Source organism: Cynocephalus volans, chromosome 10, assembly GCF_027409185.1.
Source record: "Cynocephalus volans isolate mCynVol1 chromosome 10, mCynVol1.pri, whole genome shotgun sequence".
Lineage (NCBI taxonomy): Eukaryota > Metazoa > Chordata > Mammalia > Dermoptera > Cynocephalidae > Cynocephalus > Cynocephalus volans.
Window position 1 is genome coordinate 18,812,968 of NC_084469.1, and position 23,512 is coordinate 18,836,479.

At 35.1% G+C, this 23,512-nt stretch overlaps 1 protein-coding gene across 1 annotated transcript in view; it reads left to right on the forward strand.

Annotated features, from left to right (window-relative positions):
- The window catches only part of APPBP2 (amyloid beta precursor protein binding protein 2), a 50,857-nt gene extending 34,390 nt beyond the window's left edge, over positions 1-16,467 (forward strand). The window contains exons 6-13 of the mRNA XM_063111587.1: positions 2,560-2,649; positions 4,361-4,428; positions 4,507-4,612; positions 5,322-5,446; positions 7,999-8,084; positions 11,368-11,558; positions 13,102-13,267; positions 15,903-16,467. Of these exons, the coding sequence (XP_062967657.1) occupies positions 2,560-2,649; positions 4,361-4,428; positions 4,507-4,612; positions 5,322-5,446; positions 7,999-8,084; positions 11,368-11,558; positions 13,102-13,267; positions 15,903-16,156 (1,086 nt within the window). The 3' untranslated portion in view covers positions 16,157-16,467. The remainder of the gene's footprint in view (positions 1-2,559; positions 2,650-4,360; positions 4,429-4,506; positions 4,613-5,321; positions 5,447-7,998; positions 8,085-11,367; positions 11,559-13,101; positions 13,268-15,902) is intronic.
- The last annotated feature ends 7,045 nt before the right edge of the window (positions 16,468-23,512 follow it).

The window sequence follows — 23,512 nt, forward strand, 5'->3', positions numbered from 1 at the left end:
TTTATTTAAGAATGCATCAGACCCACATTGTAAAAAATGTAAAATCCTTATCAGGATGCTTGTAATATTTTTATGTATGTACTTCTTATTTTTGATGCTGAGTTTCTGTGTCTACTGATTTCATTCTGTTGATGGATTGTTTTGCTGCCCCTTGTGTGTGATAACTGTTCCATAGTTTATCAACCCAGATATAGCACCTGGCACCTTTGTGTAATTTTCACACACAGAAAACACAGAACCCATTCATAGAACATCTTTGTGCAGATAGCCAACTTTACTGAAAATTAGAGTAAGGTTAACAACATTGAATTGAGTAAGTAATGCCTGTCTTAAAAAATCTTCAGGTGCCCTACCACCTTTTTTGGGAGGGGTGGGCAGCTGGCCAGTATGGGGATCCAAACTCTTGACTTTGGTATTATCAGCACCACACTCTCCCACCATCTTTTTATACCTCTGCATGGAAACTCATTTTAGCCATCTCTGGTTCTTCTTTTCATAATTTCTTTTTATCCCCTATTTCTCATACTCCTCTCTGAAACTATACTCTTCTTTCTGTTACGTAGGGTGATTCATATCTTGCTGTTCTTTACTCCCTGCTCAGCTCCAGGCCCATCTTAATATGTCCAGACCCACCTTAATATGTCCAGACCCACCAGTGTACTCAGTGGAACAAAAGTGCCCTTTACTCAGGGTCTGGCTGTTAGCTCAGTTGGTTAGAATACAGCCCTTTAATACCAAGGTCAAGGGTTCAGTTCCCCGCACTGGTCAGCCACCAAAAAAACAAAGTGCACTTTACTTACCAGTTTCCACTTTTCTTTCTTTACTAGGCTGTTACAATTTAATTAACAATTATTTTCTTTCTACATTTGGATTGAGGTATTTATACTATGCCTTATTCATGGTCTTTGCTACTCTCAGGACATTCATGAGGAATGTTTAAGTCTGTGGATGTTTCTTTTAATTATAAATAAACTTTTCATTGATGTCTACAGAAAAGTACACAGATCTTGAGGATATAGTTTGATGATTTATTACCATATTCTTATACTAGTCAGCATAAACTAGGCTATGCTGAGGTGATATCAGCCCCCAAATAGCAATGGCTTGGAACAATAAAAGTTTATTTCTTGCTCATGCTGTATCCCTGTCTTGGGACAGCTGTGGCTATACTTAACATTATATCTACACTTTGATTAAGACCCATTGTGGTTTAGGTCATCTTCTGGAACTTTACCAGCCTTGGAGCAGAGGCAGAAACATTGTGGGGGAAATAATGCTGGCTTTTAGAACCTTCTCCCAGAAATGGCCCATTTTACTTCTGCTCATATTTTAATTGGCTGAAGGAAATCACATGGCCACACGTCTTTCTTTAATGTGGAAGGGAAGTATATCCTTCCCAAAGCGGGAAGGGAGATGGGGGCAATAGATATTTTAAAATATGGGCTGGCTGGTTAGCTCAATTGGTTAGAGTGCAGCTTTGTAACACTAATGTCACAGGTTTGGATTCCTGTACCAGCCAGTCATCAAAAAAAGAAAAAAAAAAGCAAAGCATTACAGTCTACCACAATTCTAAAGATTATATACCTATTACTTTGGAACAAAAACTGCTTATTTGGTATCTTAGAAACACAAACCAGGTTTTTTGGCCTAAATCTGAGTTGGGTAAATAGTTTTTATTTTATTTTTGCATCAGAATTGTTTACCTAAAATATCTTTTAGGTAAAATGCAAGAGGGAAGTTACAGAAAAGAGCAAATGTTTATTTTCTCATATTTTCTAATGTATTCTCCCCCCATTCGTTGTGATCCTTTGTAATATTGTTTCTCTATAGCAGTTATCACTATCCAAAATAATTTCTTTTGCCACTTTTTCCCCTTTCTCCCACTAAGCACTAGGAGAGAAAGGACATTTTCAGTTTTGTTTCCCACTACTATCTGGATGTGCTAGCACATTGCCTGCCACTTAACCTCTCTGCACCTCAGTTTCCCATAATAGTACATATCTCTTAGAGCGGTTGTGTCAATTAAATGTGTTAATGCACATAAAGTGCTTAGAACAATAGCACAAAGTAAGAACTCAAATAAACAGGCAATTAAGATATAAAAAATTAAGATATATAAAATCAAGATATAAAAAAAGTGTTACAGTAGGGGAAGGAAAGTATGGGAAAATACAAGAAACCTAATCTAGGGCTAAAACCTAAAGACAAGTTATGTGAGTTAAGATGCTGGAGGAAGGGGGGATGTATTCTAAGCAGAGGGAACACTATGTGCAAAGGCTTCTGGGCAAGAGAGAACATGCTTCTGATTTCCCGAACATGTGTCACATATCCTCAAGGTTTGATTCAGACAAGCTGTAGATATTAAGAGAAAAAATGATGTAACAAATTTATACTTGCATGAAAATTTAGCCTCTGAGAGAAAATTTAAGTGTAAATATTTTGTGTGTGTTGTTATTTAAATACTTGAAAGCTTGCAGGAAAAATCTGCAATCATTTCATTAAATACTGTCAATCTGATTTATCACAGTTCTGTCTCTTCTGTAATATTTATTTTTTTAGGCATATAAATGGTGCATTGAAGCAATGAAAGAAATCACAGCAGGCTTACCAGTCAAAGTCGTGGTGGATGTTTTAAGACAAGCTTCTAAGGTGAATATAATGTTAAAATTACTAAGTGAATTATATAAATCGTCAGGCTTTAAATTTGTTATAGTTAACCAATTATTTAATATATTAGTTACAGTATACTCCATAGACTAACAAGGTCTGTTTTCTAAGTTTCTGTGCTCAGTTTTAGGAACCTGATTTCTTTTTTTAAAAGATGACCGTTGGGGCCGAGCCCGTGGCACACTCGGGAGAGTGCGGCGCTGGGAGCACGGCAACGCTCCCGCCGCGGGTTCGGATCCCATATAGGAATGGCCGGTGCGCTCAGTGGCTGAGTGCCGGTCACGAAATAGACAAAAAAAAAGAAAAAAGTAAAAGATGACCGTTAAGGGGATCTCAACCCTTGGCTTGGTGTTGTCAGCACCACGCTCAGCCTGTGAGCTAACCAGCCATCCCTATATAGGATCCAAACCCATGGCCTTGGTGTTATCAGCACCGCACTCTCCCGAGTGAGCCACGGGCTGGCCCTAGGAACCTGGTTTCTAAATAGAACTATCTCCCATAGACTTTAGCTAATTTTTCTTTGCCAAGAAAACCTGTGACATAATTCATTTCAGTAACTGTTTCAGCTCACTGAAGTACAGTTCAAAGTAGTACTTTGATGCCATTCTGACTTGAGTTTATTTTTGTTTTACTTAAACTTATATAGCAGCCTGAATTTCTTATGCCAAAATTGTGTGGGATTTGATCACTTTTCTCCTAAAGGATAGAGTAGTATTAAATCTTTCAGTCACAGTATTGCATTCACAGTAAGACAGCTTGTTGTAACTTGACCTGCTGGGTAGTCTTTATTTGCTTTTTTTTTAGTTTCTTCTTGTTTTGTAAATAAATGCATTAACTCTTTGAGGTCATTTAGTAGTATTTAAAAAGTGCTGCTTTGGTCTGCTGAGTCCTTAAAGGATTAATGTAGTTTTCAGGTATGCTTTTTCTACCCAGAAGTTTCTCAAATTTGAATATTCTATTTTGGTTGGTTTTTCTCATGGAAATTTAATTAGAAGCAAGATTCCAAAATTGCAGTATTCGAAGAATCTAAGGTTTCTGTGAAATTTATTAAATTAGTCATTTTAGAGCAAGTAAACAGTAAAATTCATATTATCTATTAATTCTATTTTTCCATGAACTTTTCAAAGTACCCCCATATTTGGGTTACCATCAGAGCTATAAAAGAGATATTAATTAGTATGTTTTTAGTTAAATGAATATCCAAATATTCTGAATTAATATACAGACAGCATAATATTTATGCACTATTTATATTTTTATATGCAAATGATATTTAGAGTTTAAAAAACTACTGGCTATCCTTATGTTTCAAAATATTTTAAGAAATAATAGGAAGACTTGAAATTCTATGCTTTTAAATATTATTAAATAAAAACTATACAAGAGTGTTGTAAGCCATTCCAGTACTCTAGAAAATACTATAGTAAACCCTCCCCCACCATTTCATTTTAATGATAATGATGGGAATATACTGTCTTTGTAAGGTAACTTTGTTATAACAGGTTTGCACTGGAAAGGACTTTCAAAATTTTTAACTTTATAATTTTCCAAGGAAAGAAATTACAAGTAGAACACTTCTGTTTTTGTTTGAAGATTTTTTTTTCTTATTGACTATCATAGTTGGAACATACTTATTTTCGCACACTAATGAACTGTTTGAGAGTTATTTAACAATTTTTCACTTTGTCTTTAGGCTTGTGTAGTAAAGCGTGAATTTAAGAAGGCAGAACAGTTAATTAAGCATGCAGTGTATTTGGCACGGTAGGTGATTGGTATTAAAAATATCATTTTAAATTGTCTTTCTACTTTTTATCCTAATAGTTTTGTATCTTTTTATAGGGATCATTTTGGATCCAAACACCCAAAATATTCTGATACACTGCTAGATTATGGGTTCTACTTACTCAATGTAGATAATATCTGTCAGTCTGTGGCAATTTATCAGGTATGTCAATGGTTACCCTTTTTTTCTTTCAACCTAAATTGACTTGCTGACCTGTATTTGTTTGTAGTATATAAACCTCTCTAAAAATAACTCTTTGAGGCCTCCCCCCTCTCCCCCCATATAGGGCACACCATTATTTTACTAAATATAACCTAGAAGGCTTAAAAGTTAATATTTTAGGAATTAAAGAGAATCATTCTGGAAAGGAATTGTTGGGTCGTGGGCTTATATTTAGGAGTACTTTTCCATTTTTCATTTGCTCAGATGATGGCTTGTCTATGTGTTTGATGTAGTAAGTGTCACTGTAGTTGTGTTTATAATAGCAAGGAGGGCAAATAGCAGTCATTTTAGGCCTTATCATAATCATTCTTAGGTAAATGAACATATTATGCCATAGCTCTAGATGAGGTATTTTTGATTTTACAGTTCACTTTTAAAGAAGGGCATAGAGAAAAAACACTGATGTGATTCCCAAGACATAGGAATAATTATTATTAAGCCATTGCCTTTTAAGTCTGACTCCATCTTCAGAAAATCAGGCCTTCCAGGTGACTGTAATGTTCTACTATGATTTAAATGCATCAGGACTTTCTTGCTTCAAAACTTATGGGATTGGATGTATAGAATATATGTTTAAATTACTAGGATGTTTAATTAGGTGGTATTTTGTAAAGATTTACAGTAGTATCAATTTTTTTTACTGTTTCAGGCAGCCCTTGACATTCGACAGTCAGTATTTGGTGGCAAAAATATCCATGTAGCAACAGCTCATGAAGACTTGGCTTATTCTTCTTATGTTCACCAGTATAGCTCTGGGAAATTTGACAATGCACTGTAAGTTTTCCATTCCTTTCCAGTGAAGGATTAAGTACTGTTTTTTAGTTTTCCCCTAATAGTACTTTATGTACTTTAAGGATTAAATTGGTCTTCCTGGAGCTTTAACAGAATGCCTAAAATATTCTTGAAATCACTTAAAATTATAACAATTTATAGGCCATTTATTTAGAATTAACGTAGGGTTTAATATTGGGATTTGTATATTTTCATGTAGAATATGACTTATCTTTTGAGCATTTCCTTAGTTAATGTTTCTTTGAGGCTAACAGAGATACATAATAACTTGGAAACTTATCCCTCAAAAAACAGAAAATACTGAAAAAATGTAACAATCATCTTTTTTAAATGCATAAATGAGTGTGCAAGAGAGAGGGGAAATCCCCAAGGGCCAATAATTGACACTAAAATCCAAAGAGTTAGGCATGAACTATGGTAAAACTGCTCTGGGGTTGTGGGAAAGCTGAGAAGTTTCTGTAACCTTGGTTGAGCAACAATCCTGAGTTTAAGAGACATTTAGCCCACAGGAGGCTGTGAGTTAGAACTGAAACCTTCACATGAAGCCAAGGTCAAAACTACACCAATAGGGAAAGGACATACCAGGGAGAAAAAAAATCTGTCCATTGACAGAGAGATGACAAGGAAACTTGTCCATCTGAACTTGGGTTGACAGTTGAAGAAAAAAAGGATCCTCTCAGGGAAATTTATAACTATAGACCTGTACCACTCTTGAGATTTGGAATCATGCATGCAGGAACCCCCAGACTGAGGAAAACATTAAAAAATACCTTGGGGCTGCTAGTTCTCCTAGAATGCCTTATGGGAGAAAATGCAAAACTGTTGGAAGTAATGAACCGTCAATCCTAACCATACAGATATCTCATGGATCTAGCTCTAACTAAAATGAACTCACTGTCAGAAATTACAAACTGTGTAAGGAGAGTCAACAAACATAATGAACAGTATCATTGTTAGAGCCTTAAGAACTTTAGCTAACAAAACTTCTTTGTTTGATACTATAAAGCACATATTCTTAAATGATTAGCTATAAAATGGATTGGCAAATAGTTTGAGTAAAATATAAATAAAGTTTTATTGGAACATAGCCATGCTCATGCATTCATGTATTTTCTATTTCTGCTTGTACACTACAACAGCAGAGTTGAATAGTTGGGGCAGAGAATGTGTGGCCAGCACAACCTAAAATATTTACTATCTGGCCCATTACAGAAAAAATTTGCCAACCCTTATACAAAAGAAAGAATCAGTAGTATTTTGGAGAGAAAATAAAGAAAAAAGGCAGATTCTAAAATAAAACAACTGATACATGCTACAACATGAATGAGCCTTGAAAACATTATGCTAAGTGAAAGAAGCCAGTCACAGAGGATCACATATTGTATGATTCCATTTATGTTACTTATCCAGAATAGACAAATCCATAGAAACAGAAAGTAAATTGATGTTACCTAAGCTGGGGAGTTGGACGGAAATGATAGGGAGTAAATGTTAATGAGCATGGGTTTCTTTTTGGGGTGATGAAATATTGTAAAATTAATTGTAGTGATGGGTATACAACTTTGTGAATATATTAAAAACCAATGAATTGTACACTTTAAGTGGGTGAAATGTGTGGTTATGTGAATTACATCTTAGTAAGAGAAGAGTATTTATAAAAAATAAAGTAAATAGCTAGAAATGAAAAACAGTCATTGACATTAAAACTCAGTAGACAAGTTAAATAGCAGATTAGTTACAACTAAAGAGAGAATTAGTGAATTGGAAAACAGATTTGAGAAAATTAATGATTTCCTGGGTAGGGGGTTTGGAGTTGTTTGAAAGGTACTGGCAGATAAAATAGATAACTTACTTTCAATTTGGTGAGATGGACCATAAACAACCAAACATCTCAGGCGAGAGTACATCTGAGAAGAAGAATAAAGTAAGTTTAAGAGTTTAGAGAGTGATGGTAGATATTTTTAGAAACTTTTTTTTTTTTTTTTGGTGGCTGGCACGGAGATCTGCACCGTAGACCTTGGTGTTATTATCAACCCTGCTCTGTAACCAACTGAGCTAACTGGCCAGCCCTTTATGTAGTCCAGTCTGGAAAGGCCTGTTCAATGAGCAGTGTGCCATGTGGATATTCAGGGGAAGAGCATTGCAGAGAGAGGGTAAAACAAGTATGAGGGTGAGAGCATGCTTTGCATGTTCAGGAAACTGCTAAGCCTGTGGAGGTGAAAGAGAGGGGTTGATCTGAGAATGATAGGAGATAAAGTCAGAGAGGTAGCAGAATGAAAGATCATGTTGAGCCTTGTAGGCAATAATAAGGGCTTCCTATTTTATTCTGAGAGAGGTGGGAGGGAATCCATCGGGTGTTAAAAGTTTGTTCCACACAGATTGGAAATTTAAAACTAACAAAAAGCTGGTCCTTTATCACAGATAGTTTTAGAAGTACTTTCTATAAATATTATATTATGTATTGTGATTTTTTCAAATGCTTAAATCATTTGTAACTAAAAAGAAATGGCAGACTATATCTATCTGTATTGCAGATTTCATGCAGAAAGAGCTATTGGTATCATTACCCACATCCTACCTGAAGATCATCTTCTTTTGGCTTCCTCAAAGAGGGTGAAAGGTACCCTTTGTAACCTAGTCTCAAATATTTTTTAATTGAATGATACATGGTATAAAATAAGGGTGTTTCTTTTCTCAGAGATGTTAGCACAGGATTAGACTATATCTATTGTTACTAAGATAGCCCATTCATGCAGCTCCACTTAAGGGTTTCCAATGGTTCATAATGAAAGATGGTTTGCTTCTCTCATATAAGCTTAGTAAACCAGGATTTCTTTCTTGTGTCTCTTCTCTCTTTCTTTCATTTATTCATGCTTTTCTTCTAATCACCACCAGCAAGGCTCTTTTATTTAATGAATTTAGTTTGCTGACATGATTGAGTTATCCATAAGGTAATTCTGTGCATTTTGGGTAAGTTTTACCTTAATTCTGGAACTGTCTTTTTTTTTCTCTCTCTTGGTTTGCATTTTTTAAGTTATACAAGTAATACATTATTAATGTCAAAAATTAAAAGTTAGATAGAAAAGAGAAAAATAAATTAAGCTACCCCAAATCCCACCAATCCCAAATCAAAATTTTGGTAAAGATTATTTTAGACTTTTCTTTTTTATTTTATTTTATTTTTTTAAAGATTCCTTTTTTAAAGGAATCTTAGCCCTTGACTTAGTGTTGTCAGCACCACGCTCTCCCAAGTGAGCTAACCAGCAATCACTGTATAGGGATCCGAACCCTTTTCCTTGTTGTTATCAGCACCACACTGTCCCGAGTGAGCCACGGGCTGGTCCTAGACTTTTCTTTTTTAAAATAAGATAAATGAATAAAATAATAAAAATAAAAGATAAATGAACATTTTTAGTTTTGTAATCTGATTTTTTCACTTAATATAACAAATATTTTTCTATTTCAATACATGTACGTATTTTTTTTCTATTGTATTTACCCTCACCTTTATTATTATTATTTATTACTATTATATATAACACTGCAGTGAAGTATATCTCTCTTATTTACATTTGTACACGTAGACAATTTTCCATGAAATAAAATTACTGGTAATAGAACATGTTTTTAAGGCTTTAGATGGAATGAAAGTGTTGAGTGCATCTTTGAAATTGAAATGCCTTCTTACCTGATTTGGTTGGTCAAGTGAATAGAAGGAAAACAGTTCTTTTAGATGTATTTGGTTAAAGGTCATGCTTTATAAAGTGTGGTTGCAAAATTTTCAAAAGTACTTAGGTACTCCTTGACACAGTTTCATAACTTTAGAAAATTCACCTCTTCTTCAATTTACTTTACAAAACAAATTCACATCATGAAAGTATAGCAGCCTGTTAAAGTAGAAGCTAATTCTGCAAAATAATTTGATGTATGCCATTGTTTTTCTTAAATTGGAACTAATTATACCATGCAAAATAGAATGCCCCCCCCCCCAAACTGTACTTTTTTGTTAAAGGACAATACAGTTATCCTCTGTATGGGGAGGGGATTGGTTTCAGGACACCCTTTGGATACTAAAATCTATGTATGCTCAAGTCCCTTATATAAGATTATGTAGTGAGTACATACAACGTATGCACATCCTCCCCATATACTTTAGATAATCTCTAAATTACTTGTAATACCTAATACAATGTAAATACTAAATAAATAGTTGTTATACTATATATTTTGTTATTTTTATTTGTTTTTATTGTTTGTGGTTTTTTCCCCAAACATTTTCAATTCTTGATTGGTTGGTTGAATTGGTGAATGCCAGTCCATGTATATGGAGGGCTGATCTTGACCAATTAAAAACCATACTCACATATAAATATTAGGGGGTCCTCAAAAAGTTCTTGGAAAATGCATATTATGAAAAAAAACTATGTGTGGATTACAAAATTTTTTTGCACCAAAACTAACTTGTGCTAACTTGTTATAACGTGTCTAAACAAGATTTAGTTTAAAGAACTAAGAAGAATAAGACAGTTTGGAAAGAGCTATCAGACCAACATGAATTCTGCTAAAATTTAAGCAAAAACAAACATTAAATTTATGATGAAGCTTGGGTGGAAGAATGGTGAAATCATTGATGCTCTATGAAAAGTTTATGGGGACAGTGCCCCAGAGCAATCAGCAATTTACAAATGGATAATTCCTTTTAAGAAGGGAAGAGATGATATTGAAGATGAAGCCTGCAGTAGCAGACCATCCACATCAATTTTTAATCTTGTTCATGCCCTAATTGAAGAGGACTGATGATTAACAGCATGAGCATAGAACCATAGACATCTCAGTTGATTGATTTTACACAATTCTAACTGAAAAATTAAAGTTGAGCAAACTTTCCACTCCAGTGGGTGCTGAAATTGCTGCACCCAGATCAGCTGCAGATGAAAGCAGAGTTTTCACTGGAAATTTTTTTTTTTTTTTTTTTTGGTGGCTGGCCTGTACAGGAATCAGTGGTGATCTTAAACAAGTGGGATCAAGATCCTGAAGCATTTCTTCAGGAGGTGAATATGGTTTTGCCAGTACAATCCTAAATACAAAACACAATCAGAGCAGTTGCTACCCAGAGGTGGAAGTGCTATGTATAGTTAAAGTAAAAGCAGGGGGCTGGCCAGTTAGCTCAGTTGGTTAGAGTGTGGCGCTAATAACACCAGTGTCCAGGGTTCGATCCCTGTACAGGCCAGCCACCAAAAAAAAAAAAAAAGTAAAAGCAGATTGTCAAGAGCAAAGGTCATGGCAACAGCTTTTTTGGATGCTCAAGGCATTTTGGCTGTTGACTTTCAGGAGGGCCAAAGAACAATCACATTGCTTATTATGAGCGTCTTTGGAGAAAGTTAGCCAAAGCTTTAGCAGAAAAATGCCCTGGAAAGCTTCACCAGAGAGTGCTTCTCCACCATAACAGTGCTCCTGCTCATTCCTTTCATCAAATGAGCAATTTTGCAAGAGTTCCAGTGGGAAATCATTAGGCATCCACCTTACAGTCCTGATTTAGCTCGTTCTGACTTCTTTGTGTTTCCTAATCTTAAAAAATCTGTAAAGGGTACCCATGTTTCTTCAGTGAGTAATGTAAAAAAAGACTGCATTGACATGGTTAAATTCCCAGGACCCTCAGTTCTTTAGGGATGGACTAAATGGCTGGTATCATCACTAACGAAAGTGTCTTAAAATTATGGAACTTATCCTAAGAAATAAAGTTTATATTTTTTATTTTTATCTTTTAATTCATTTTTCCACAAACTTTTTGAAGTCCCCTCATGTATTCAGTAAACATTTGTATTATTTAATTTTAAATTAATGTTTTGATTAGTTTTAGTGAATGGTTTGAAGTGCACTGATTTAATACTTTCTTTATTCAGCACTTATTTTAGAGGAGATTGCAATCGACTGTCATAATAAGGAAACTGAACAGAGGTTGCTTCAAGAAGCTCATGATTTGCACCTGTCTTCACTCCAACTAGCTAAAAAGGCTTTTGGGGAATTTAATGTACAGACTGCAAAACACTATGGAAACCTTGGAAGGCTTTATCAGTCAATGAGAAAATTTAAGGTAGAAACATGTTTTACTATATTTTTGTCTCTAAGTAATCTTAAATAATTTTTAAAAAGTACAGTCATGTGGTGCTTAACAGTGTTTCAGTCAGTGATGGCCGGCATATATGGCAGTGATCCCATAAGATTACAATGCTGTATTTTTACTGTACTTTTTCTATGTTTAAATTTGTTTAGATACACAGATACCGTTGTGTTACAGTTGCCTGCAGTATTCAATACAGTAACATGCTACACAGGTTTGTAGCCTTGGAGCCATAGTCTATACCATATACCCTAGGTCTGTCTTATGCTGTACAGTCTAGATTTGTGTAACTACACTCTATGATAATCACTCAAAGAGGAATCCACCTAAAGAAGCATTTCTCAGAACATATCCCCATCATTAAGTGATGCATGAATGTAAAATCTTACATAATAAATCTGAAATAATAAATCTTCTGTAATTTTAAATAGTAAAGTATACATTTATTATACTCCTTTCTTATTCCACAAATGAATTGAGAAAATAGCTAGTATAAAACAGCATAATCAAAATATAAATAAAATTTAAAAATCGGAACCATGAAAAAAAAACGTTTCGAACTGAAAAGGCTAATATTGTTTCACTTAGACTTCAAACATAGTTCTTAGGTAAGTTAAGTATGTACATCTCTTAGCAGTATGCCCAGCAGTTGGTAGGTATGCAAGAAATGTCAGATATTGCAAGTATTATTAATTGTAGTAATAAATTGTAGTAATAAAAATTACTAACTTTAATTCTCTTTTAGGCTTTTGGGTTATAAATTCGTGTGTGTGCGTGCATGTGTGCGTGCGTGCGTGCGTGCGTGCGTGTGTGTGTGTGTGTGTGTGTATTTTGTGGCTGCCTGTTATGGGGCTCTGAACCCTTGACCTTGGTGTTAAACTTCACCACACTCTAACCATCTGAGCTAACCAGCTTGCCCCTTGGGTCATAAATTCTTAATACTGTCCATTTTCAATTCACAGTAAGGAAAGAATGAGTCTGCCTAAGATGTTCGTTTTTACCTGAAAATCACTCTATATGTATATCCCTTAATTAACATGATTTTAGTTTGTTGGAATAAAAATTGTCAAAACCCCCAAAAAATAAATGAAGTTTATGCCTATATAAGTTAACATATGATATGGAGTTTCTTAACAAGGTCCAATTAAATTTTGAAATGTGTCTACTAAAAGAAATAATTTCGTTTTAGAATGTTTTGTTAATTCTAACAGTTTTGTTAATTTCTTCTATGTTGTTAAATTCTTCTAGCAATTTTTTATTACCAGAACAAGTTTTCTTTTATCACTTTTGTCATAGGGCACTATTACTACCATCAACTATGTGCAGTTTTCAAAAACCAGCAAGGCTTCCCATAGGCAGTTATTAGAATAACATAGTATATGTTCTTTGATGTGATTACCTCATGGCAATCATAAGATGTCTTTGGCGTTTAAAAGAACCTTGCTTATTGGGTAAGAACTGTTGACATAAGGAATAAGTATAATCTAATGATTGATTTTGCATAATTGTTTTTCAGGAAGCTGAAGAAATGCACATCAAAGCAATTCAGATTAAAGAGCAACTTCTTGGTCAAGAAGATTATGAAGTAGCCCTTTCAGTGGGACATCTGGCTTCTTTATATAATTATGACATGAATCAGTATGAAAATGCTGAGAAACTTTATTTGCGATCTATAGCAATTGGTATGTTACTTTTAAATTTTCTTAAGTCAATTGATTAGAGATCAATATGTCAACATGTCTATAAGTTGTATAAGGGAACTATTATTACTAAGACTTAAATGAGTTTAAAGCTGTAAAAGATATCCAAGAACCATCCAAAAACCATCTGGAACCCTTCACTAAAAGTGCTTTTTTGATGTTGAAGTTAGTAAGAGGTGTGGCAATAGAGTGTCAGGTGGAGTCAAAAGTAGTTATTGAAAGGAATAAAATTCAGCATCAGTTAAAGGATGAGACACAAACGCAAGGCAGCTCACCGGAGAAGGTTTTTTATTCAGCGGGCACATCTGCTTTTATAGGGTTAGAAGAGAGCTGATAGGTTTGCTGAGAGCACGGGGTATTCGGGGATTGGATCGGGCGTTGCTAAGGGGTCAGGAGCAGGGAGCCTGTGGTGATTGGCGTGCGATTCGTGCCCGCGAGAAGGAGAAGGCGGAAGAGAAGGGTAGCCAGCGCCATGATGGGGCGCAGCCCGAAGGGTTCTCATATGACCTAATAGTTATTTCATAAACTGTCCAATTATTACCCCCACTTCCCTTCCCCTCCCTTCTCCTGACTTTAACATCATTACCTGTTTTTGAATTTAACATAAATGGAGTAATATTGTATATTTTTATGTGTCTGGCTTCTTTTGCTGAACATTTATCCTGAAATACATCTGTGTAGTTGCTTATCAGTGTCACTTGTTAATTTCTAGTGCTGTATAACATTTTATTGGATGAGCATACCATTATGTATCTATTCCATTGTTAATGGACATTTGGAACATTTGGGTGTTTTCTATTTCAGGGCTATTACAAAATATGTTGTGATCATCATCTTATGAAGTACCTGTTAAAACTCTTGTCCATTTTTATGTTGAATTATCTTGTCATTTTCTTTTTTTTGGTGGAGGGGGCGGGCAGCTGGCCAGTATGGGAAACCAAACCATTGACCTTGGGGTTATATGGCTGTCCTCTAACCAACTGAGTAAGAGGCCAGCCCCCATCTTGTTATTTTGTTACTGACTTATAGACAGTGGATATGACAGTCCCTTTGTTGGTTACATGTGTTGCAAATATCTTCTCTTGTTCTCTGATTGTTTCCTGATGGTGTCTTTTAAAGAGTTCTTAATTTTGATGTAATCAGATGCATCAGTCTTTTCTCTGTGGTTAGCACTTTTTGTATTCTGTTTAATGTATCTTTTCCTACCCCAAAGTCATGAAGGTATCCTTCTAGATTGTCTTCTGTAAACTTTGTTTAACAATTCACATTTAGATCTACAGTCTTTAAATTGATTTTTGATTTTTGGTTATGGTGTGAAGTAGGGATCAAATTTTATTTTTTTCCGTATGGATATACAGTTGACCCAAGACCATTTCTTCATAAGAAGTGCTGTGTACCTTTGTCAGAAATTATGTCCCTCAGCTGTGCTACCTTTATCATAAATTATGTATCCATATATATGTATATATGGGTCCCCCATTATCCATAATATATGACTGACTTGCTCAATTCTAAAATGCACATAAAGTAGTTTGAGAATTTCTAGCCTATACTACTGTGAAAAACAAACCTACTTAGAATTTAATATTTGTTTACAGCTTTTTTGTCTTTAGCCTGAAGGTTGTATGTATTCAGAATACTGTATTCAAAAGTTACTTGAGGAGCTGGCAGATTAGCTCAGTTGGTTAGAGTGAGGTGTTAAAACACCAAGCTCAAGGGTTTGGATCCCTGTTCTGGCCAGCTGCCCCCCCCCCCCCAAAAAAGTTACTTGGAGTTGTTTACCACCCCCTTCGGTGTGGTCATGTTGTTCATTTGAAAACCAAATTAGGTTCATTTGTTTGTTTGTATTAAATTTTGCCCCCTCCATCTTTGTTTGTTTTGTTAATTTTTTAAGGATGTGAAATATTAACAGTCTAAAATCAGAACTATGCAGAAAGACATGCTCAGAGATATATAATTATTCCCTAATTTCTTCTACCCAGTTCTCACCTATCCACTATGGGTAATCACTCTCATTACTTTCTGCTTTATCCTTTCTATATATCTTTTTGCACAAATGAGCAGACAAATATTTTCTTATTTTCTCTTTTTTATACAAAAGGTAGCATACTATAGATACTCTTTTGTAATTCACTTAATATCAGTTCATAGAGAGCTGACAGTTTCCTTTTCAGTTTACAGCTGCCCATTGAGTGAACGTGCCACAGTTGATTGAACCATTCTCCTGTGTATTTTCGTTCATTTGTATTATTTTGCAGTTACAAACACTGCTGCAATGAATAGCCTTGTGCACATTTATTTTTCTATTGTTGTTGCTGCCATTTTTCTTTACTTTGAGATCTCTTTAAATCAGTCCCTGTAAATCATGAAATTTTGTCATTCTGTTCTAGTAAGGCCAACTTTTTTAGACAAGAGAAATTTTTTTCTTAAGTCTTAGAGATAGTTCATGGGTAGGACTGGATTGGGGGGCACTGATACAAGAATTGTATCTATTACTTTCAGGGAAATAAAACCAAGCCACCCTATTTAAAGAATTGAACTTTTGTTCCTGTTGTAGAAACCACTTGTTATTTCATTATTTGAACTTTTTCTTTCTTTTTTTTTTGGTTACTTTCAGGGAAGAAGCTTTTTGGTGAAGGCTACAGTGGATTAGAATATGATTACCGAGGTCTCATTAAACTTTACAACTCCATTGGAAATTATGAGAAAGTGTTTGAATATCACAATGTTCTGTCTAACTGGAACCGGTTGCGAGATCGACAGTATTCAGTGACCGATGCTCTTGAAGATGTCAATACCAGCCCCCAGTCCACTGAAGAAGTCGTGCAGTCCTTCCTGATTTCTCAGAATGTAGAGGGACCGAGCTGCTGAGGGAGGACCTCAGTTATCCAATTATCTTTTCCCAGATTCCAGGGAATTCATACTGTGAAATCAAAACCATGTTGTTTTTTGGGGGGCTGGAATTTGTATTGAAACACTGGTCCAGTCCATTGAAGACCCTATTTTGGGTGATCCCTATCTTGCAGAGTGTCCGTAGGAATAAGCATATATTCATTTATATTCAGCATGTACCGCATGTATAAGTAGTCTGGCCCACATTTTCAACCTAGTAGAACTAACATGAAATTTTTTTTTTCTTTTTAAAAAATAACTCATTTTGCAGAAAGCCCGAAAGAAAAAAAGAACCCTAAATAAAACTATTTAAGAGTTTTAAAAGAGTTGCATTCTTATTCTGTAAGGATGATTTCAACAACTTTTTTTAACGTATAATTCTTCCATGTGGAGGTATTCAATATTGTACTGTAAAGAAATTTTATGGGGAAAATCTTTATATGCCGTATAGAAAAGTTAACAGAAGTACTGAGAAAAATGGGACATTCTGACTTAGGCTTGGCTACCTTACCCAGAGAAGTAGATACAACCACTCCAGAACTATATTACAAGGCTTAAAGGACTGTCAGATTCATCTGAACTGGACCAGTGTTGATCTGTAAGCAATAGAGAATCTGATAGTCTAGCAGTTTTAACTTTTTTTTTTTTTTTTTTTTGGTACAACAATGCAAGATGCTCTGATAGCATTTGCTAACAGGACCAGGAGGATGAAAAAAGGACCAGCCTAAGGTAGAAGGTGGGTACTTGGACCAGAGGCTTTAGATTATTATTTTAGCCCCTGCATATACATTTCTCAGTAGAATATTTCATGTAGATGTATAATGAAAAGTGATAATGCAAAAATTATGTTCATGTAGTAGATACCAAACTAGGGAAGTTTGGCAATTTCATTGGCATATCTTCCGTCAAAGGTACACAGATGGAAATGCCATAAGCAAGTCTATAAATATCTGCTGCAGCCATCCCCCTCGTTTTAAATGTTACACTAATAATCAATGCAATTAACAAGTATATTGGCTAAGAATCATGAAATAGCTCATGTCCAGATGGAAATTTTAGGTTACTGTATGGTTTGTGGGGATTAATGTTGAGAAATAAGTCTTCTTAGAAAATCCTTCATTTTTATGGTAAATAATAGTACAACTGGGTCATTTTATTTGAAATCCAGGAGTCAAATGGAAAGATCCCCCAGTGATATGTCTATTTTACCAACTTGAATTTATTCAGTTTTGCTTTTATTCCTTTTTTTTTTTTTTTAAGCCAGTCCAGTTATTTAATGTTGAGGTAATAATCAAATTTGAGAAGTTGGGTGACATGTAGCAATCCAAGAAATAAAAAGGTCTTTTGCTGTTACCTCAATTCTTATTATAGCGGCCCATCTGGCGCCTCTATAGTTAAGAATCTGGGTTTCCCCCCTATTTTCAGGGGTTCATGACTTTGCTGTTAAAGATGTTGCTCCTGGCTGATGCTTGGGTAGTCTGTGGGTGAATGGATGTGTGTTGTATTTTGTTTTTCATTTGACATGCATGTTGGTAGGGAGGGGGAGAAATCTAAGCTGTCTTAACACTTTTTTGAACTTCCCAACTCTCACCTTGTTTAAAATTGTTATTTGCAGTCTGATTAGTTATGAGCCAGTGCATATAAGTTCCCATGAGGGATCAATTGGGGGATGTACCTAAAGAGACGAAACACGTCCACACCCTAAAATGATAACTATGTGATTTAGAAACCTGGGTTTATTCCTCAAATTTAATTATTTTCTTTTTAAATTTTGGAAAGAGTAAATTGGCACACCCGCAGTTTATAAAGCTGGTCCCCCTCCCAGTTAATTGCAATCTAATGCCAAGTGGCACCTCTTTATTAGTTACCAAATAGTTTGTGTGACCAAGGACTAACATTTTAAAATTACTCAGCTCTATCCTCATGGGCCTGTATATTTAATACCTCCAAAGATATTTTCAGGATAGGCTTTGTATACTTTTATTGGTTATTTAGAGTCCTGTGGTATGTTTGTGGTATAGGAATGTCATGGTAAGTTGTTTTTCAATAAATATTTTAAAACTTATGTTTCCATATGAATTTTTTTTTTTTAATTTATGTTTTTTTTGTTTTTGTGCATGTATAAGATTTCCTAGGATAAAATCAAGCAAATGACTTAAGGCCTTATCCTCCTTAACTCAATTTGAACTGAACTTAGCTCACACTCAGTGATAAAGCAACATGATATTTAGAAGCCTCAGATCACAGGGTGATGTTGTCAAATGGCAACCAGTTATTTGTTTTTTAACATCATTATCGGCAGTTTCTCCTTATCACCACTGCTTTAATGTAGTTTTCTCTAAATCCATACAGTTTGATTTAATACATACACTAAAGTTTAAGAAAACAGATTGCAATTTTCTATGCTATTATTTCTGGTTCTAATGAAAAATACCCTAATAATTTTAAGTGTGGGATTTATCCTTTTAGTAGGGGTGTTTAGGATAAGTTAGAGAGATGAATGCCACCATGATTTATGGTGTTAAAAAAACTCAAAGGAAGAAAAATAAAATTTACTTTGCAATAACCAATAGCTTGCAGAAACTTTTTGCATTTAATAGGGTTGTGTGTAAGGAAACCCTAGCCAACTTAAAGATTTTTCTGGAGGTTCAGCGAAGAAATGTTAAATAAGAGGCCTTTGGTCTCAGCCTTCCCTGACTTTTTCTTCTCTTCTACACACTCTTTTTCTTAAGTTTGGTTCTACTCAAGTTGGGTGCATCAGGAAGCTTTGTTAACACTTGCATGTGACACACAGCTGGTCAGTCACTCCTGCATTCAGTTTAATACAGCCAGTTGGGTTTTTTTAGAGCATAATCTGTATAAGTCCCCAAAGCTGACTTGCCCAATGGAATAGGAGCCCTATTGCCATCAAATCTGTTTCTGCTTGATTAAAAATGATCTCACTATTGCTTTATAGTAACCCCTGCCCAGGTATTCTGTTAAATGGGAAAACAAAGGATTTGACAAAGACCTTAGTTCCTAACCTATTAGGAGGAGTTTATAGTTTAATGAAAATTAGGTGCAGAGGCTGCTCCTTATAGGGCAAACAGAAAGCTCATAGTAAACACATGCCTAAAACGTGATTGAAGCTTTTGGCCAGAACTTTACAAATTGAGAAAATGATTTGCCAAGTAACAGGTATTGTTAACTGCCTCTTATTTTTATGTTTTCCCCAGGATTTGTAGCTTTGCTGCTTTGAAACTTCTTTTTCTAGATGGCAAAATTACTACTGGAAAAATACTTATTTATAAGTACAAATGTTTTAAAAAGTTTTATTTTTGCTTTAAAAATTAACAAATATTTCACCTCTTGGCTTTGAAAAACCTCAGTTACCAGGAAATTCTTTTATTTTTTTAATATGACATTTGGATTAATCTCTAGCTTGAACACTAGTGGTTTTTTGGTCCGGAAATCTCAGGAATGTTTTAGGCAGAAAACTGGTTTTACCCTTGATGATCTGAAGGAGTGTGCTTTAGGATTTATTAAATAATACTATTCTTTAATTGCAACCCTAGGTATCTATAGCATGAGTGGCCTTAGTGAGTTTCTTGAAGTGCACATGTTTTTCAAAAGTAAAATTTAAGATTAAAAATATATGCTATATAGAGGTATCTAGAAAACTTGGTTTGTAGTGCATAGTTAAGTGTTGGATCACTGAAAAACCATTGCAGGTACCATTTGTGTAACATTACTCATTTCTGTATATTCCTTTTATGGGAAGATATGTTGCCATGGTAACTAAAACTTTTCAATTTAATTCTACTTTTATGATGTGAATGAATGCTACATTTTATTAAATATTACCAAGTCAGTACTATTTTTATACTTTATTAAGCAACAGGGGATTTTAGCTTAATAGGCTCAAAATAAAAATCTCTTAATGGAACAATTAAAAGCAAATCACTAACAATCTTTACATGAAAATCCCCACTAATAGTGCCACAGTAATTTCTATAGAAATATCTAAGGTCGTTAATAAAATTTTGAAGACAGTTATTCATTGTGTCAGAATGACCTTTTCATGCCATTCTCACCGACTTGTAGTACCCGCCATTATTTGTAACTATTAAACCATACTAAGTATGTTTGTAAACAGCATTGTGATATATTCTGTACTTGTATTGCTAAAAATGAATTATTGACCTAATAAATATGGTGTTCCCGCATTCATAGTGTATCTGTTTCCAGTTGAGTTTTAATTACTTTTGGTTGGGACTTGGGATTATTTAAACTTTACAGACTGTTTTTATTAGAGAGCAGTGTGAGAGAAACTGTTGGAACTAGAACAAAAGGGCTCTTGTTCAAGAAAATTAAGATGTGTGGCAGAGGAGGCACATGGTAACACCATCTGGAGATAATACTCATGAAAGCACTTTGGAAAAGATAAAATACCACAGTAATGCAAGGGGATTTTTTAGTCTCTACAAAACTAACTATACCATACTTTTCCCAAGTCTTGTAACTCTAAAAGGCTGAAAATGGGTGATAAGAGACTTAGTAAAGTTCTGGGAATAGTGGAGAAAACCCTAGATTTAGGTTTCACTTCCAGGTCTGCCTCTGAACTGTGGGATTTTGAGTTATGTCATTACAACCTTTGTGTTTCATTCCTTCACATGAATGAGGGAGTCAAAGTAGGTCTTTAAACTCCACCATGAAACAGCATAAATCTTAATAATCACTCAACAATTACAGGAAATGAAGCCACCACATTTTTTAAAATTATAAAGAAAATTAATATTTTAGACAAAATCTCACCTTCACTTGGAATAATTGGCACTAGCTTCAATGCCTGGCACCTTCAGCAATACTGAATTTTTAAAATTTTTCTTTTTTCTGTCTCCATGACTTTGAACCTCTGAACATGCTGTTTCCTCTTCTATGTGGAATGCCATTTCCTGGGTCAAGTCTTACTCATCTGTCAAGCTTAAAGGTCAAGGGAAGTGTGTCAGTCCGTTTCTGTTGCTATAACAGAATACCTGAAACTGGGTAATATGTAAAGAACAGAGGTTTATTGGGCTTACCATTCTGGGGCATCTGCATCTGATGCAGGCCTCAGGCTGCTTCTATTCATGGTGGAAAACAGCAGGCAGCCTGTGGGTGCGAGATCACATGGCAAGAGGAAGCAAGAGAGGGAGAGGGAGTTGCCAGGGTCCTTTAACCAACCAGCTCTCATGAGAACTAACAGAACAAGAACTCACTCACTACCCTCCCCTCTCCCCCCAGGGAGGACATTAATTCATGAGAGATCCACCCCCCATGACCTAAACAACTCCCAGTACTGCCACACTGCTGACCAGATTTTGACATGAGCTTTGGGGAAACAAAATACCCAAACTCTTATCAGGAAGCCTTCCCTTAAAGTTTGAGTTGCCACTTCTTGGTACTAATGCAGCATTTTATTCAAAGCTTTGTTAAAGCAATTTCCATATGGTCATATAACTTGCAGTATTAAGACTATTTTCCACTTGCAAATTTTACTGATTTGTGCATTTATTTAACAAAGTTAACATAGTTACCCTGTGTACAGATAACTATTCTAAGTGTGTTCACAAACCACACTTGGTTAATTTAAACACACTTATTTATAAGTCCTAAAATCCAAGACAAACTCAAATCCATTATGACAGCTATTATGAAAAATAGAAAATAAGTGTTGGCAAGAATGTGGAGAAATTGGAACCGATGTGCACTGTTGGTGGGAATGTAAAATGGTATGTCTGCTGTGGAAAACAGTTCTGTGGGTCCTCAAAAAATTAAAAATAGAATTACCATATGATCCAGCAATTCCACTTCTGGGTATATATCCAAAAGAATTGAAGGGGTTTCAAACATATATGTACACCCATGTTTATAGCAGCATTATTCACAATAGCCAAAGGTTTAAGCAACCCAAATGTCTACCCATGGACGAACAGATAAACAGAATGCACATGTACATACAATGGAATATTATTCAGCCTTAAAAAGGAAGGATAATTCTGACATACTACAACATGGATGAACCTTGAAGACATTAAGTGAAGTAAGCCAGTCACAAAGAGACAATTACTGTATGAATTCACTAGGTATCAAGATCATATTCATAGAAGATTTCTAGATCGTATTCATAGAAGCAGAAAGTAGAATGGTGGTTGTCAAGAGCTGGGGGGAGGAGAAAACGGGAAGTGGCTGCTTAATAGAGTTTCTGTTTTGCATATTGCAAAAGTGTGGAGATTGGTTACACAACAATGTGAATATAATTAACACTAGTGAATTGTGCACTTAAAATGGTTAAGATGGTATACTTTATGTTAAAGAAGAGGATCTCTCTCTCAACAAAGCTCATTCCAGAGTGACAGAAGAAGCATCTGCTCTACGATAATATTGAACACACCTCTCAGCATTGGACAGATCATCCAGGCAACAAATCAACAGAGTAACCATTACTCTTTCAGAAGGAGAGAAGAAATCTAGGGTAATTAAAGGGGGTAGCAGGGGACGGAGAGGAGCTGAGGAGAGGTTGGACAAGGGGCATAAAGAATAAGTATGATTTGAGGGCCGGCCTGTGGCTCAACTCGGGAGAGTGTGGTGCTGATAACACCAAGGCCATGGGTTCAGATCCCCATATAGGGATGGCCGGTGGCTCACTGGGTGAGCGTGGTGCTGACAACACCAAGTCAAGGGTTAAGATCCCCTTACCAGTCATCTTTAAAAAGAAAAAAAAAATAAGTACTATTTGGAACAATACATATGCTACTAATATTGATTGGATTAACATATGTCAACGCTGAACCCCCAAAATATGTATAGTCAATATGATTCAATAAAATTTTTTTTTTAAATCAGGAAAATCCCCATACCAGACAGTCGTCAAGATAATAAATAAAAACTTAAAAATCAGAACAAAGGCTTTCAACTTGCATTAGCAGTTAAGTCAGTCATGATGCATAAAATTTGAAAAAAATCTGTGGATGACGACTTCCAGACAGTGCCTTGGTGCCTCTATTGTGATTTATTTCTGAATGAGAACTTTGATGTAACATGTTGAAGTTCATTTACGTTTAAATTCCTACTCAGCATAAAATCAGCCTTTGTTTTTCACTCTTTCTATTACTCAAATAGCTTGAGAATTTTTCTTTCCTGTTACATAATGTGTAGTTATTTCTCTATGATGCTAAGGGTGATCCATGATCTAGATGTTGCCCATTGTTTAACTTGACCAAGTTTTTAGTATCAATGACTGTTTTCTTATTTCTGAAAATTCTATTTGGTTCTTTTTAAAATCTGTATACTCTTTTCCTAACACATTATTGTAGT